This window comes from Vigna umbellata, chromosome 8 (genome assembly GCF_029865625.1).
Source record: "Vigna umbellata cultivar VRB3 chromosome 8, Vumbellata_1.0, whole genome shotgun sequence".
In the NCBI taxonomy this organism is placed as follows: Eukaryota; Viridiplantae; Streptophyta; class Magnoliopsida; order Fabales; family Fabaceae; genus Vigna; species Vigna umbellata.
In genome coordinates, this window is record NC_142172.1 from 11,555,373 (window position 1) to 11,572,973 (window position 17,601).

General features: G+C 36.3%; 1 protein-coding gene across 3 annotated transcripts in view; it reads right to left on the reverse strand.

Moving 5' to 3' along the window:
* CTF18 (P-loop containing nucleoside triphosphate hydrolases superfamily protein) overlaps nucleotides 1-11,568 on the reverse strand; it is a 31,008-nt gene extending 19,440 nt beyond the window's left edge. The window contains exons 1-5 of one of the 3 annotated variants that reach the window (XM_047306066.2): nucleotides 10,925-11,566; nucleotides 10,213-10,274; nucleotides 9,901-10,038; nucleotides 9,499-9,774; nucleotides 7,818-7,904 (exon numbers count right to left, since the gene is read on the reverse strand). In XM_047306066.2, the coding sequence (XP_047162022.1) occupies nucleotides 7,818-7,904; nucleotides 9,499-9,774; nucleotides 9,901-10,038; nucleotides 10,213-10,274; nucleotides 10,925-11,441 (1,080 nt within the window). In that variant the 5' untranslated portion in view covers nucleotides 11,442-11,566. Of the gene's footprint in view, nucleotides 1-7,817; nucleotides 7,905-9,498; nucleotides 9,775-9,900; nucleotides 10,039-10,199; nucleotides 10,275-10,924 lie in introns of all 3 variants that reach the window. The other 2 variants (XM_047306067.2, XM_088097513.1) reach the window with 2 other exon arrangements.
* Nucleotides 11,569-17,601: the final 6,033 nt, after the last annotated feature.

The window sequence follows — 17,601 nt, forward strand, 5'->3', positions numbered from 1 at the left end:
CTTGGTTGTTTTTAATGAAGAATCGTTCTGAGTTGTTTTCTATTTTCCAATCTTTTTTCAATGAAATAAAAACACAGTTTGGGGTTTCTATTCGAAATTTACGTAGTGATAATGGCCGTGAATACCTTTCTCAACCGTTTAAACAGTTTATGGCTTCTCATGGCATTCTTCACCAAACCTCATGTGCTTATACCCCTCAACAAAATGGGGTGGCTGAGTGCAAGAATAGACACCTTATTGAAACAACTCGTACACTTCTTATTCATGGTCAAGTACCCTCACGTTTTTGGGGTGATGCAGTTCTCACAGCATGTTATCTTATCAACCGCATGCATCTTCCGTCTTAGATAACAAAATCCCTCATTCTATCTTATTTCCTCAAGACCCTCTGCATCCATTACCTCTTCGAGTTTCTGGGTCTACATGTTTTGTTCATGATTTTAGTCCTGGTCTTGATAAGTTATCTCCTAGGTCTCACAAATGTGTCTTCTTAGGATTTCCACGGTCACAAAAGGGCTATAAGTGTTTTTCCCCTTCCCTCAATCGTCATTTTATCTCTGCTGATGTCACTTTTGATGAGTCTTCTTTTTACTTTTCACATTTATCTTCTAGTTCTGTACCTCTCCCTGTTACTGTTGATATTCCTCTTATATGTGATCCTCCTGGTGATGCTCCACCCATTTTGTCTTCTCCTTCTTTAGACTCTCATTCACCACAGGATCATCCTTCACCTCCACCCCTTCAGGTTTATAGTCGTCGTAATCGTCTCCCTCATGACTCACTTCCGGTGCCGCCTCATGTGTCTCCTCCGGCTCCAGCAACTGAGTCTGACTTGCCTATTGCCCACCGTAAAAGTATACGCTCTACCCGTAACCCTTCCCCCCATTATACTGTTCTTAATTACCACAGATTATCTCCATCTTTTTATACTTGTCTCTCATCCATTTCTTCTGTGTCAATTCCCAAATCTGTGAGTGATGCCTTAACTCATCCTGGTTGGCGTCAAGCTATGATGGATGAATTAAGTGCTTTACAGGAAAGTGGAACTTGGGAGCTTGTCCAATTACCATCTGGAAAGTCTGTTGTTGGTTGCAGGTTGGTGTATGCTATCAAGGTTGGTCCTGATGGCACAATTGATCGTCTGAAAGCTCGACTGGTTGCCAAAGGCTACACACAGATTTTTGGTTTGGATTATGGTGATACTTTTTCTCCAGTGGCAAAAATGACCTCTGTTCGCCTATTCATTGCCATGGCCGCTCTTCGACAATGGCCTCTTTACCAACTTGATGTCAAAAATGCTTTCCTCAATGGTGATTTGCATGAAGAAATTTATATGGAGCAACCGCCTGGCTTTGTTGCTCAGGGGGAGTCATCTGGATTGGTATGTCGTCTTCGTAAATCCTTATATGGCCTAAAACAGTCTCCTCGGGCCTGGTTTGGTAAATTCAGTTGTGTTGTTCAACAATTTGGTATGTCTCGCAGTGAAGCGGATCATTCAGTGTTCTATCGCCACTCGAGTGCTGGATGTATCTACTTAATAATGTATGTCGATGATATTGTTCTCACAGGAAGCGACTATCTTGGCATCTCTCAGATGAAACAACACCTTTGTCATCATTTTCAAACCAAAGATCTTGGCAAACTCCGGTACTTTTTGGGTATTGAAGTAGCACAATCCAATGATGGTATTGTCATATCTCAGAGGAAGTATGCGTCAGACACCTATGGACCCTAACATCAAACTCCTACCAAATCAGGGGGAGCCTTTCTCAAATCCTGAACGGTACAGAAGACTAGTTGGTAAATTAAACTATCTTACTGTTACGCGTCCTGACATTTCCTTCGCAGTTAGTGTGGTGAGTCAATTTCTAAACTCCCCATGTGAAGACCATTGGGATGCAGCTGTTCGCATACTGAAGTATATTAAAAGATCACCTGGAAAAGGTTTGCTATATGGCCCTAACAACGATACAAAAATCGTTTGTTATTCAAATGCTGATTGGGCTGGTTCCCCTTCTGATAGGAGGTCTACTTCTGGATATTGTGTCTCTATTGGTAGCAACCTGATATCTTGGAAAAGTAAGAAACAAAGTGTTGTGGCAAGGTCCAGTGCAGAAGCAGAATATAGAGCTATGGCATCAGCTACTTGCGAGCTTTTGTGGCTTAAACAATTGCTTAGTGAATTGAAATTTGGAGATGTCACTCACATGATACTTATATGTGATAATCAAGCTGCTCTCCATGTTAGCTCTAACCCTGTCTTCCATGAGAGAACCAAACACATTGAAGTTGATTGTCATTTCATTCGAGAAAAAATCATATTCGGAGATATCAAAACTGAGTTTGTTAACTCAAGCAACCAGTTGGCAGACATATTCACTAAGTCCTTACAAGGACCTAGAATTGATTATCTTTGTAACAAGCTTGGAACATATGATTTATATGCTCCAGCTTGAGGGGGAGTGTTAGATGTTAAGATGTGTGTTTATGTTATTTGGGCTTAGTCTATTCTGTATTAAGGGCATTGGCCCATATCTTACAATATAAATAAACTACCCTATGTGTATGCTAAACACACAAGGGATATTTTCTCCCAATCTTCTCTATTTCTCATAATTGCAATAAAGGAACAGCTTTGCGTTTATGAAATTCAATTATCCCTTTTGTTCACTACAAATATGCGAACCTCTAAAATTCAACATTCCAACATTCATCTTTTCAACTTGTTATTCTTAATCAGTGGGTTAATACTAACTGAGTCTTACAAAATTGACTTGTGAGATGAGAATTACAACTCACTTACATATTATAATTTGGTTTTAATCGTAGTTAATGTGTGATCTCCAACACACTCAATTGCATTAAGGAATGAACATCTCGAGTGCATTATTAAATATTTACAGGTGGTCCAACAAAAGGCCGATAACGATGACATAATAGCTACAGAAAAACTTGACTAGGATGAATTTTGATGTCATCTTAGCAAGTAGGTTTATGTCTAACTCAACTTACTTATAACTTGAGGATCGCACTCCACTTATATATTATAATTTGGCCTTGTTCTTAATCAAAGTGGGATCTCTAAAGGTTAATAAAATTTAGGTTTAGATCCTAGCCAACCGTAATATTCTCTTTTTGTAGCTTCCATAACCCCAAGCCAACCATAGTTCAGATCTCTACACCAATGCTCCTTTCATGATTAGGCCACCACAGCCAGAGGCATACTTAGTTATTAAGCTTGCCACCAACCATGCAATCCCGTCACATTCTTCCCATTAACGCATCCTCTTCACAAACCCTAGTTACTCATCAACCCCAAGCACACCGTAGTGCTTTTTTGGCCTGGTTCAGTGTGTAACTGCTACAAATTTTAGGCTACAACTGCCCAATTGTGGCTTCGAGGCAAAGGTTGACAAACATACACTTTATCCCAAGGATACCCCAACCAAGGTCCAAGTTCATTATCACCAAATTTTGTGCTTCTCCATTGATATTGGATCCCAAACAGCAATCTCAATGATAAGCGTTTAAGACATGCTATGATGTCTAGATAAGGCCAAGGTGTACTCAAATGACATTTATCATTCTACAATGTTGTTTACAACCTTATTTCAGTTAAGGTATAAACCATGGACATGCTGACATGTGAACATACCTAAGCTTGATAGTTTAATTGTTGATTTTCGTAATCACAAGCCTTACGATAATAAAGTAATACAACATCTATGTTGGAATAATTATTAAGTCTACTTGTGTTAGTATAATCTGTACAACTAAAGTGGGGAGTAGTGTCTTGAGTTATCTCTTACTATACTTTTGTGCCTAGCAGTCTAGGACAATCCCTTGATCTTTCATCTCCCCATTGTATCAGCTCTTCATCAATATAAATAGAAGAACATAAGAAGAGTCCCTTAAGCCCTCCAAAAATATAAGTTTTCTATGTTTTAATATTAAGTTGGTATCAAAGTGGGTTGATCCCAATCTACCTATCTCTGTCATCAACGACAGCCATGTCCACCGTTGTCCGACCCCATCGGTCTCGAAAGTTAATTTGTCCCCTTGTCCCCTTACATGGTGATGATCTTTCGTGCTTTACATCCAAACTTTGATCAAATAAGAGATCAACTTCTGACCAGTCATGATGAGGACCCTTCCATGGATAGCTTGATCACATGTCTTCTTCGGTTCCCAATGCCTCAAACTAAGGAAGCTCATGAACTAATGTAATCATCTATCCTTGTTGTCACACGAAGAAGAGGACGTGGCACTAAAGGAGGAGAACATGGAGGTCAGGGGCATCCTTAGTGAACGTACTGTAAAAGGATGGTTCATACCTATTGGAAGTCCAACATCGACTACAGATAAAACCAATTTAAAGTATATAAGTGAGTACAAACGTCACATTACAAACCGATTTTGTAGGGTTGAGTTAGGCTTAAAGTTACTTCTTAACAATACCCAAGAAAATTGTTTTTCCTTGCATGGTTTTCCTACCAAAACAGCCAATGTCTATAAAGTTGAAATTGTCGACTCCAAATTCACTAAGAGTGTCTAAGGTTAAATTCTATTAGCTTGGCACAAACATCTAAGACTCCAAGTACATCAACAACGTGCATTACCCAATCCATGGTAGGTCAAAATTCATTGGTAATTGACTCAGGTGCTTCTGATCACATATCTGGTAATACCTTTGTTCTCAACCATTTCCTTTTAAGAAAAACATCATTTATATAACCTTTGCAAATGGCTCTAAAATTTCTTTAAAGGGAGTCAGTCAACTCTCCTTGTCTCCCTCCACAAATCTAAAGTTTGTCCTTTTTGTCCCTAATTGTCCTTTCAATTTAATTTCCTTAAGCCTGTTAACCAAAACGTTAAATTGTTCAATAACCTTTGATAACAAATCTTGTTATATAGGAATGTGGTTCAAGGAGACATATTCGAGAAGAATATCAAAGTGGAGGATTATACCATTTTGGATCTCGTTCACGTGTGTCCTGTGTTGCAACTTCTAGTCCTAAAATGTTACATGATTGACTTGGTCATCCTCATTGTTCAAAAATTTGGACTAAGATGCAGTAAAGCAGATCATTCAGTCTTCTATTATCATATCTCTCTCAGGAAATGTGTTTACTTAATAGTATATGTTAATATACTCATTACAGGAAATGATATTGTTGGAATATCTCAACTGAAGGAGTACTTGTGTAGACATTTTCAAACCAAGGACCTTGGAAGCCTTAAATACTTCTTGGGCATTGAAGCTCAATCAAAAGATGGAGTTGTAATCTCACAAAGGAAGTATGCTCTTGATATATTACAAGAAACAGGTATCATTGATTGTAGACAAATAGACAATCATATGGACCCAAATCAAAAATTCACGAAAAAGGTGAATTATTCTATGACCTAGAGAGATATAGGAGGCTGGTTGGAAACTAATTTATCTCACTATTACAAGACCTAGTCTATTTTTTTTTTCAGTTAGAGTGGTTAGTCAATTTATGCAAGCTCCATGTGTTGGCCACTAAAATGCCATCATTCACATTCTAAGGTACCTCAAAAAGGTTCCCAGACAAGGGTTGTTATATGAAGATAGAGGAAGCGTTCAAGTCTCTTGGTACTTAAATGCAAATTAGGCAGGTTTGCCTATTGGTAGACAAACTACTATTGGATACTGTTTTCCTTGGATGAAACAGTATTTCATGGAAAAGTAAGAAACAAAATGTAGTGACCCGATAGAAAGCTAAAGTTGAATATAGGGCAATGGCATCACTAACATGTGAACTTATATGGGTGAAGCAGTTCCTTAAAGAGCTTAACTTCGATGACATCCAAACTATGAAGATGTATTGTGATAATCAAGTTGCTCTCCCATTACATCAAATCCAATATTTCACGAGAGAACTAAATATATAGAAATTGATTGTCATTTTGTTCATGAAAAGAAATATGCATTGAGTTTGTTGAATCAAATTACCAACTCGCAAATGTGTTGACCAAGTCCTTAAGAAAACCTCGGATTGAGTTTATTTGTTCCAAACTTGATACATACAATTTGTATGCTCCAGATTGAGGGGGAGTGTTAGAATAATTATTAAGTGTACTTATGTTAATGTATTCAATAGGACTAAAGTAGGGAGTAGTCTATTGGGTTATCTCTTCTTACTATACCTAGTTTTGTGCCTAGCAATCTAAGACATTCTGCTGATCTTTCATCTTCCCATTGTATCAACTCTCCATCAATATAAATAGAAGAACATGAGAAAGGTCCTTTAAGCCTTCCAAAAATATAATTTCCCTTTGTTTTAATCTTAAATGTTTTGAACAACACAACAGGTTTTTCTTGGTCAATGCACTCGTTAGTTGTCTTCCTAAGCTTAATTCAATTCATTATCAAATATTGTTTGTCTGCTTCTTTTGGTCCGTGTAGAATATGGGTATAAATATTGCACACTTCTTGTATAATTAAAAATAGAATTTTGTATAATAAATATAGATTTGGTTGCAAGAAATCCCTACATTTAAGGGATTGGGATTAGACATTCCTAATTTATAGTCTTTATTTCCAAAGATTTATTCCCTTTATCTCATGATACTTATCTCCTTTAATTGGGATTATATTTTCCTTAAAATACCTATATAATGTTTCATTTTGGAATCAAGGAAAATAATCCAACAATTATTGCGTACTGCATACACAATTTGTGCTGCAGCATCTCAGCTCTAGGTTTTCCTAGAGTTGTGGTCTTTGTTCTTACCACATTGGGCCTTCATTGACACTTTATCTTCAGGTGGGTTCAGCCTCCATTGCTGCAATTTCGACTTGCCAATCTTTATTGCTACTTTTTTTGTAAAATCAGTCATCAGATAATAAGTCATTGATTTGCATCTCCTTGATTTTTTATCCAAAAACCAAAATGGAGGATCCAAATTTTCAAACAATACTGGGGAACTCCAAGGCTTCATACAGACTAGACAAAGAAAACACTCTCAGATGGTCCCTAACTTGTTTGGACCTATCTTAAGGTAAAGGGATGCCTTTGTCATGTTTTGGAAAAGGGTAATGAGGATCCAAAATTTTTTACATGGGATGAAAAATATCCCATCCTCTGACCAAGAAAAGGAAATGGAGGAAAGGTATAATCGGGAACCAAAAGAAAAGTTGAAGAGGACCTCCATTCCAGCAAAGCTAGAAGACAAAAAGCAGGTGAAATGGGGACAAGGGAAGTCAACAAAACCAACGGAAGTGTCACAACATCCTCCTGATGACAAGAAGGTTGGGGTGTATATGTCACGCAGCTATGTAAGCCACACAAAGAAGTGTGCTTGCTGCCAGGTGGTGAGGAAACATCCTTTGTGACTGATCAAGTTTGACTTTACTCGGAAAAGGTGCTGCAGATATAGAGGTCATCAGCCAAGCAGAGGCAAATTACATTTTATTTTCCTTCTCCTTTGTCGATAGTGAGAAGCATGGCAGAATCTACTTGCTCTAATACCAACTTCAAAAAAATGAGGAAAGGAACTTCAAAGATATCAACTTAGATCTCTTTAGATTCACTTTCATATTCTTGTAACAAAAGTGCAAAGAGAGAGCAAGACAAATAAAAAAAACTTCACTAGAACTTAGAATACATAACAAAAGTGCAAAGAGAGAGCAAAACAAATAAAAAAAAGACTTCATCACTAGAACCTAGAATACAAATAGTTACAGCACAAAAACAATTATTGCTTAGAAAATAATTTAAATTATTCTAAAAAAGTAAACGCGTACACAACTTGAAGACTTGTGATTCCATATGTAAAATAATTCAAAATACCTCTACCACATGATATCCACAATGCCTAGCAGCTACATGTGCTAGTGTTGTTTTTCCAAGACCTGGTGGTCCACATAGCAGAAGGATCTGTAATCATTTTAAAAATCTAGTTACCAATGGGATTCAACACTCGGCATCTAATATGATTGATATCATAAAACATTAATATAAATAAAATGGTTCCATCTTATGTCATGTACAAACAACCAAAGAGCATACTGCAATTGCAAGACTACAAGGATAATAATACCACCTCCAGTCCTTTATATAGAAACAAAAGAGAGCACTTTTTCATACTTATTATAGGATACATGCATTTCAAGTGTATTAATTGCTAAATTCCATATACGGTAATTTATTGTAAAGTTTGTTAATAAGATATCCACCCATTTTCCATGAAAGTAGACATGTATTTCTTGGCCTATTAACAGCATAAGGCACACATTGGCAGAAAAATTATTATAGGAACAATGGTAATAATATATGTATGAGAACGGCAAACCATTATTCTTGTGCTTATATATGTAGAAAAATCATTATTAGAACAATGGCAAAACATAATTGTCTGTGTACTTTTGAAATAAAACTCAAATTTATGACATTGCTAATCAAAACTAACCAACTTTTATTGGTCTTGATAACTTACTTATTAGTCTCTTTTGCATAGAACTGAACATAGTATTATCAAGAACCAATTTTGTCAAAATTATCAATAAACAACTTCACTATCACTTTCTAAGACCATAGTTGTTTTTTTTTCCCTTGGCCGTATAAAAAATACAAAAATGTTCCTTAAGGTCCCAAGAGTGCGTCTTTCTATGATATTTATCTCTCTCAAAGGAGACAAGTGCTTGTCTTCCCGTGGTCACACTTTTGTTTCCAAAGTTTATGTTTAAAATGAGCACAAGTTTCCTAACCCCACTTTATTTCCTTACTTGCAACCCCATCATCATTTAGTAAATAGGTCTATACTCATTTCAATCTACAAAACTAGTAATGTTTGCACTTCACTTATACAAAATAATTTGATTTTATCTCTCGTCCATGTGGAATCTTTAACACTCACCACCTCATTCTATTTTTCTTCCTTATATACCTCAAACTTGCCCAGCTTCTCACCCTCTCAATTTGTCCCTTCTCCACTAACTTCATATGCTTCTCCTTGTGACCCCCACCATCCTCACTCATCATTACAAACCACGACCCAATCTACATCCTCAACTTTTCAAGATGTTTATGTTGATTCCTCTATGCTCATTCCATCCTCAACTTTTGATATACACATCTTTCACAAAAAGTCAATCCTATTCAAATATGAACCAAGTTTGGCATAGTTTAAAGACATCTTCATCTCGATTACTTACTCGTGTTGAATCAATATCAATGAAACATGCCCTTGTTGATCCCACTTTGATATCGAGTTTGGAAATAAAGTTTGTTATTAGTTTAATGGATCTTTTTATCTTACTCGGTCCAAGTATGTTCAGGATATACTTTCAAAGACCAACATGTTAGCGGCAAGTCCAATTTTCTCACCAGTGGTAGAAGGTTGCAAGCTAACCAAAGATGGTTATGTTCTGATAGGAACTGAGATTTTTATTGAATCAAGAAAAAATCAACACAGGGAGTGTCCCTGTTGTTGCACACAATAACAATGGAAAACTGAGAATCTTATATATACCTTTTGTTCTGGGGGACCAATATTCCTTGACTTCGTACTCCATGCATCTTGAGTACTCTTTGAACTACCACTGTCATCCATACTTACAGAATTTACATACCTTCCCCCATTACTCCATTTGGATCCTCCATTCTTCCTAGGAAACTTTGAATTCAAAGGTTTCTGATTGTGGACAATAGAAGAATGGCGTTTCAAAGCAGACAAAACATCATCTGATGTGCTCCGAATTTCAGATCCAAACACAACAGAATCCCATTGCTTCAACCATAACAGTACCTATCCTAGTCAACCAATCAAATTAGTCACGGCAACATAAGCCAAGCCTAGAAAACCAAAGAATGAAATCCTTAACTGCAGCAGTTCTAATAAATTATTTCCATAACTAAATGGTACTTTAGATACCTCACGATTTGTCTGTTCATCACTGAGAAGCTCGGTGAAGGATTTCGGAGCATATTTATCAACCCAAAGTTTCTCACTAACCATTTGTGCTTCAGGAACATCTGGAACACTTTGAGCTTCAGAACTAGCTTCCAAGGCCTTCAGCATCACAAGAACAGGAATAAGCAATCACTAACATCAAAAAGCTACATTTGATTACCAAATTCAGATGCATTCCAAGTAACAAACAACACAACACAAAAACATTGAAATTTTCATTCAAGTTTCGCCCTTAGAAGCTCAGAAAGCACATTGTTAACCTTGAGTCCAAACCTTAGCAAAAGCCTCTTGCTCCAGCCTCTCAAGTATAACATTAATTGGTTCGGAACTAAGCTCTGCAACCAAATACAATTCATGCAAATAAGCTCAGTAATCAACAAGGCTCGTTATCAAAATTTAAGCCAAAACCTCACACCCAAATAATAGGATTCCTTAAGACATGTTTGGGTGACGGATTTTGCATTGGAAAAACAGGAGAATATATTTATTTATATTGAAAATCAAATCGAATATTTTGTGTTTATTTAATAGTTTTTTATAAGCAAGTCATATATCTTATCTAGAGGAACAAAATCTCCCCCGATTATATGCATCTATTTACTTTACAAAAATTAAATTAACTCCCTTAGTTAAAAAGTTACCCTTCCTTCTTTTTTCAAAAACCTTTCCTCCAAAAACGCCCAAAGGACTTGAAATTGTGATAAACACAGATAATATTAGTGCATATTCAGTTCAGGGTTTTTTTTCTTTCAGAAAAAACATTAATCTCATTTTTACCAGTTTCATCCCAACCACCAAACTCTTAGCCTTTACCCTAAGCAGCTCTTCATGAAAATAAATTACTCATGTAGACTTAGAAATATTAAAATCCATGTACCTCAAACATTGAAAGAAAATAAAAACATCATACTAATCTCAAATCTTACAATTAAAAGTAATAAAAAAAATGTAGAGAGAGAGACAGTTCGCGAGACAAAAAAATTACCAGCAGAATATCCATTGCAATCGAGCGTCTTCACGCGCTCTTCTCCTTGAAACCGGGTAAGCTTCGCATAAACCCTGTCGCCGTTGGGCGCGGTGATCGGCATGCACTCGCCATCAATCTCCGAGGCGAATCTCGACAACGTCTTCTCCTTCGCGAACGTTGTTTCCTTCGCCGCCGGCTCCTGCGGTGGAGGAGAGTAGCGAAGCCAGTCCTCGTCGGCGGCCTCCTCGGCGGAGGAAACCTCCTCGACGGTAACCCTAACTTTCGCTCTCTTGTCCTCTTCGGGAGGTGAACTCGAACGCGACCGCTTGTGACCGCTTGATTCGATATCCACCGAAGGAGCCTCGAGATCTGGTGGCGGTTGTGGAGAGTACGGTTCAGCCGGGGGTTCGAGGTCTGCGAAGTGATAATGATGATCTTCTCCTTCTTGATTTTGCTCGGGTTCGTGAAAATTTGATTCCAGAAACTCCAGTTCATCAGGGAGCGGAATATCCATTTCCATATCATCTATGTCCATTGTTGGAGTTTGATTCGTGGTACAAAGAAGCGAGAGAGAGAATGAGGTTTCAACTTGTGTGAGGAGAAAGGGTTTGTGTATAGGTTAACTGAAGAAGGTTTTGGCGGGAATGAGGCAAAAAGGTGCCATATCTGTGCTGTGTTGTGACGTGAGTTATGTTATACAAGTGTACTACAAAAAACAAAGCATGTCAAGGCTGATCAACCGTTGATTAAGTAGAATAAGGTACCACATATTGACCGCAATTGTTTCATGTGGAAAAGAAATATAATTAGCAACGTTTGATTTGAAAAAATACATTTTGATATACTATTATTTTCTTGAAATAGTTCTTTTTTCTATTATCCAGAATTTAGAAAAAGTATTCATTTTGGTTTTTTTTTTAGAAAACTAAAATATTTAATTAAGTGTTTTTTTAAATGTATTTTTTGGCTGTTTATTTATAATTTTTCGTGAAAGGATTTATTTAAATAGTTTCATGCAATAAAGAATATATTTATATATTTTTCTCAATTAAAAATTCATGAGTAAAAAGTTTCCAGTAAAGAAAGAATAGTGATCTTTTGTGTTGATTCGTTATAAATATAATTTTACAGCTTAATTATATTGCCATATCATAAATAATTATTGTAATCTAAGTATTGTATCACAAATAATTATTGTAATCTAAGTATTGTTGTATCATAAATAATTATTATAATCTAAGTATTGTGAAGTCTTTTGATTGAGTCGGGTTACACTAATACATAATGATGGGTTAAAAAGCTATTTCTTTATTTATAAACATAGTTTTGAAATCTTTTCTTTCAAAATAAATTGGTAGATCTTAGTTTTTATAACTAATTTTTTCATTAATAACTATAATTTGGAGAGTAACTTACTGAATATTGATGCTTTGTTCGTTTTAAAGGATGGTACTGTATAAGGTGATTTGGAAGGACGGATTGAAGTTGTTTTTTGTGTTCGTTTTAATTTATATTATTATTATTATATATATATATATAGTAATTTTATTTTAAAAATTTATAAAATGTTTTTTTATCCGTGGGTACGCGAGTATCCGCGAGTTTTAAAATACTCGTGGATATTTTCTAAACGGATATCCGCGTGGGTTGCGGGTAGGCAATCCGTGTCCGACCCACCAGTTGCCATAACTTGTAATATTCATTCTTTAAAATTGTGTTTGGATGAAGTAATTTAAGAATAGATTTATTTATTTGGGAAATTTAAAATATTTCAAAAGTAAAATAATTTGTTTGGATGAAACATTAAAAGAATTTTAAAATTAAAGAATTTTAAGGATGTATTAAATAACTAAAATAATATAATTTTTAAAATTTACTAAAAAAAAGAAGAAAATTGAAATTTTACTAAGTGAATTCATATCAAGTTTCGGCTAGATCAAATCATCTTGACATTTAGTTTGAGTCGACTCAGCTAAACTATGAGTTTCAACAAACTTAACTTGACCTTCGGTCAAAACCAAATATGAAGTGAACTAGGTTTGGATCAATGGTCAAGTTGAATGGACCGGGGCCAAAATTCAACCCAATTCATCAAGCTAAAGGATGAGTTATGTCAGTTCGTGTAAATTAGACAAAAACCAAAGCTCCAGTCGATTCAACCGGGACCAAAGATCAAGTTGAGTTAGATTGGGCCAAAGGTCGGGCTAAGTTAACCTGAGTAGTCGAGTCGAGTTAGTTTGGGATAAGGTCGAGTGGAGCTCAGGCCAAAGGACGAGTGGAATGGTACGACCCAGTGTCAAACGGAATTGAACTAGATTAAAGGTCGAATCAAGTCAGCTTGGACCGAAGGTCGAGTCGAATCAGCACGGGCCAAACGTAAGCCGAGACAGTCAGGGTCAAAGTTCGAGCCGAGTTGGTCCAGGGTGAATATCCACTCAGTCAGTTGAGGTCGAAGGTCGAGCAAAGTCGATCAGGGATGGAGGAGGAGTGGAGTGGCCCAAGCCAAATGTTAACCAGAGTAACCCCAGGTTGAAAGTCAAGTAAATTCGGTTTAGGACGAAGGTCGAGTGAAGCTAGTTTAAGCTTAAGGTTGAGTCAAGTTAGCCTAGGTCAAAGGTCGAGTCGATTTAGTCTGAGTTGAAAGTCGAGCCAAGTTGGTCCAGGCCGAAGGTCAAGTAAAGACAACATGGACCAAAGGTTAAGCCGAATTAGTCGGGGTTGAAGATCAAGCCAAAGGTTCACCCGAGCTAGTTGAGGCCGAAGGTTAAGTGAAGTAAGCTCAGGGTGAAGGATTAATGGAGTGGCTTAGGCCAAATGTCAAGGGACAAGGCTTGGGCCGAAGGTCGAGCCAAGATAATTTTAAGTTAATAATCGAGTCGATTAAATCAGGTCAAAGGTCAAGCCAAGTTGAGCAACAATGATGGTTGAGCCAAGTCAAGCTTAGCCGAAGGTACAACTGAGTAAGAACAGGTCGAATGACGAGCCAAGTCAGCCCGAGAAAAGTTAAGCTAAATCAACATAGGGGGAAGGTCGAGCTGAGTTGGTTTGGGTCCGAGGTTGAGTTATGTCAGTTCGTCCCAAAGGTTGATAGTGCCTTCAATTGTTATATGTCGTTCGGTTTGTATCTGCGCTCTTGTTTTTTTCCTCGCGGATCAACATATTAATATGCTTTTAAACTCAATACGGTTTTCATATTCTTCACTTTGTAACATCATCAAAATCTTTATTCTTAATACATCAATGCTCCACATTGGTAAATATCTCTCACTTTTTGATGATGATAAAAAATCCCTTGTTTAAAAGCATCTTTGTGTATCTGCATAGAATACAAACTCACAAACCAAGACATGTTAGAAGTAATTGCACTACTTGAAAACACTTTCTCCCCCTTTTTTATCATAAGCAAAAAGAAGTTAAAAGCACTCCCCCTCAAGTTGTTCTCCCCCTCAAGAAATCAATTTATGCAAGAAATGATAACAAGAGGAAAAAATTAATGTACCATATGGACCGTCCGGTTTAATTAAAAGAAGGAAAACCCAATTATTGTGTACTTCTTAAACCCGTTCGGTAGCTGACGTACTTCTCCTTGTGTACCATATGAACCGTCCGGTCCGTATCACAACTATAACCGAACAATAGAGCATGCGTCGTTCGGTAAATACACCAGGCAACCAACGTAATTAAAAAAACGAGCTAGGATAATCGATTACAGCCTCTTAATAATCGATTAAATACGCTAAACTTACGAAAAACTCAAAACTATTACGAATTTTACTTCTAAGACATATCTATTACTCCCAATTCTCTTATTAGGTCATAAAAATAAAGACAGCCTCTCAAGTGGCTTTCACCCTCAACAAAAGAACGATGCAATTCAAATATTATAAAATTTGAAATTTTATAAAATGAGAGGCAAATACATGATGAATACCAGAGTATAGATAAATAACAAGGTATCTAACAACCTTATATATCTCCCCCTTAAATGGGTATCAAGTATCACAAGATCATGACATAAGATGTTAAACAAAAATTTCTCCCCCTAAATGTGATATTTCCCTTAAACTCAAAAACAAATTCTGAAAAATATTTTAAGATTTGTTCAGTCCAATGCAATGTAGAAATGCTTACAAACCAGTTCAGATTAGTATTTGCAATTCCAAACCAGTTTCAATAATTCTTAGCAAATCAAATTCAACTTTTATCAAACTTAATTAATTCATGAAATCAGCAGTCATTTTTCAAGCGGTTAAGATATTAATGATTCATCAACTAATTTATAAACTAAAATAAATGCAACAACATAGTTTAAAAAACACTTAGCTCAATCACATGGTGCTCAAACCAAGGCTTTGGATACCACTTGATGGAGTCACTCCCTGACCTGGAGCATCAATTCCAAAAACAACATACCATAGAGCTCTTTTCTCCTTTTTGTAAACTTATCCTGCAAAATTAAGCAAGAGAGTTTTTGGTTCCCATAATCTTATTTGAGTCCTTTGAGGTTAGAGACAAATTACTTTATTATAGGAATCCAAACATATTTTCCATTAGGAACATCAAAATATTTGATTCTACATTTGTTAGAAGTGTGCCTCTTTTTCATGCAATAAAAACAACAAACATAATGCACCTTATTTTTCACAAAAGTCCCTTTTTCAACCCAAACTCTACGAGTTCTCTTAACTTTAGATTTTTTTATGATGATGCATGTTCTTACTACTATTATTGCTTCTTTTAAAGTTAGTTTTAGCATATGAGTTAGGCTTGGATGCCTTTGCAAGTAAATTTTCAAGAATGTCAATATCAAACATATGACTCTCACAAGATAAACCTTCAACAGGTTGTTCATTTGCATTAGACTCAAACAATTTAGTTTCTAGATTACTAACTTTATTTCTTAATATTACTTCTTCATCTAATGCTTTTTCATATTTCAATTTTAATTCATTATGTTTCTTTCTTTAGCTTTTTATGAGCAACATCAAGTTTTTCATATTCATTCATCAATTCAAAGAAAGCCTTTTGTAAATCTAACTCACTAGACTCAAAGCTAGAATCACTTACTTGACTTCCCGTGTCTTATGAGTCAACCATTAAGCAAAGATTTACTTCTTCATCTGATTCACTTAAGCTTGAAGAACTAGAAGCATTTTCTTCCCAAGCTATGTAAGCCTTCTTTTTCTTGGGAAATCTTCTTTCCTTCTTTTCTTCACTTTTCTTATTCTTAGGACAGTCAGTCTTCACATGTCCTCTTTCTCCACATCCACAACACTTCACGCTTGACGGAGAACCTTGATTTTCTTTTCTTTCTCCACGGTATTTATCCTTTCCTTTTGCTCTCATGAACTTGGCAAACTTATTTATCATGAGGCTCATGTTTTCCTCATCATCAGAGTCATCGTTATCATTTCTTTTTGAACTTTTTCCCTTAGAAATTTCAGATTTGAAGGCAAGAGTCTTCTTCCTTCCTTGATTCTCTTTCGTAGTCAATCTATTCAATTCAAGCCCGTGCTCACGAACACAATTTGGCCCACTCAATTGTGGATGAAACACATGTTGGTCATCATTGATGGTGTCAAGTGTATCGAAACACAGTTTCCCCCCACTCAATTGTGGAGGTAAAAACTCTTATAGGTGTTTGAACCAAGGTAGTTCAAGTTCATGACGATTTTTGCACAACTCGTAGAGCAAGAACTTATTAACTTCCGCAATCAATTTGATCGACAACCACCTTCTTATATTACATTACATTGTATACTATTATGTACCTTTTCATTTCAAAACTTGTTGTTTCGGGAAATGTCATTACGTTTTTTTATTAATGTAAGTGCTTTTTAATATTGTTATAATTTTTCATTACTCAATACCCTTAATTATTTCTTTTATATTTGTTTAATATTGAAGTATTCCAACTTGAAGTGTTCCATTAGTGATCCATCCACAAAACTTTCAAAAGACAGTCATAACGAATCCAAAATATTCATGGGGAGTGCTTAAGCCACGTTTGGGTAGCACTCTTCAACTTTCAGTACAAAAGGGGATTTTTCTACTGGTAAGCGATTACCAGCTCCCTGTAATCGATTACAACAACATCAGTCCTGTGTCAATGGTGCAGGAACTCACCTCTCAACCTAGAAACACCTTAACTTGGTCTTCCATCCACATAGGACTGACCTAACTTGAAATTTCTTGTTGTGAACACCTTCAACCATGGCCAACAGGGATAATCAATCCACACAACATTGAAAACATACTCGTAAGGACCCCTGGATAGTGTTTAAGCCATGTCTGGGTAGCACTCTTCAACTTTCGGTACAAAAGGGGATTTTTCTAAAAGCATCCAAATTGCGTCTTCGAAATAATGGACTTGTGCTCCTCACTCAAAATTCCATTCAAAGTAGCAATACACTTTGTTTTCAATGATGACGAACAAACAACTACAAAAAAAAAATATTTGTTAGTACAAATAGCCAACAAAAGTCACAACCCAAAAGCAAAAACCAGCAAAATGTCCAACAAAGGCCAAAAGCAAAAACCCAACCCCAAAATACGAATACGGAAAGGGAAAAGTTCATACCTTGTTAGAAGAACTAATGTCAGCAGACAAACCCATTGCACAAAAAAATCTCAGAACTTTGACAAAATCGACACCGAACGAGACACTTTCAACAAACCAACCACAGAGATCGCTG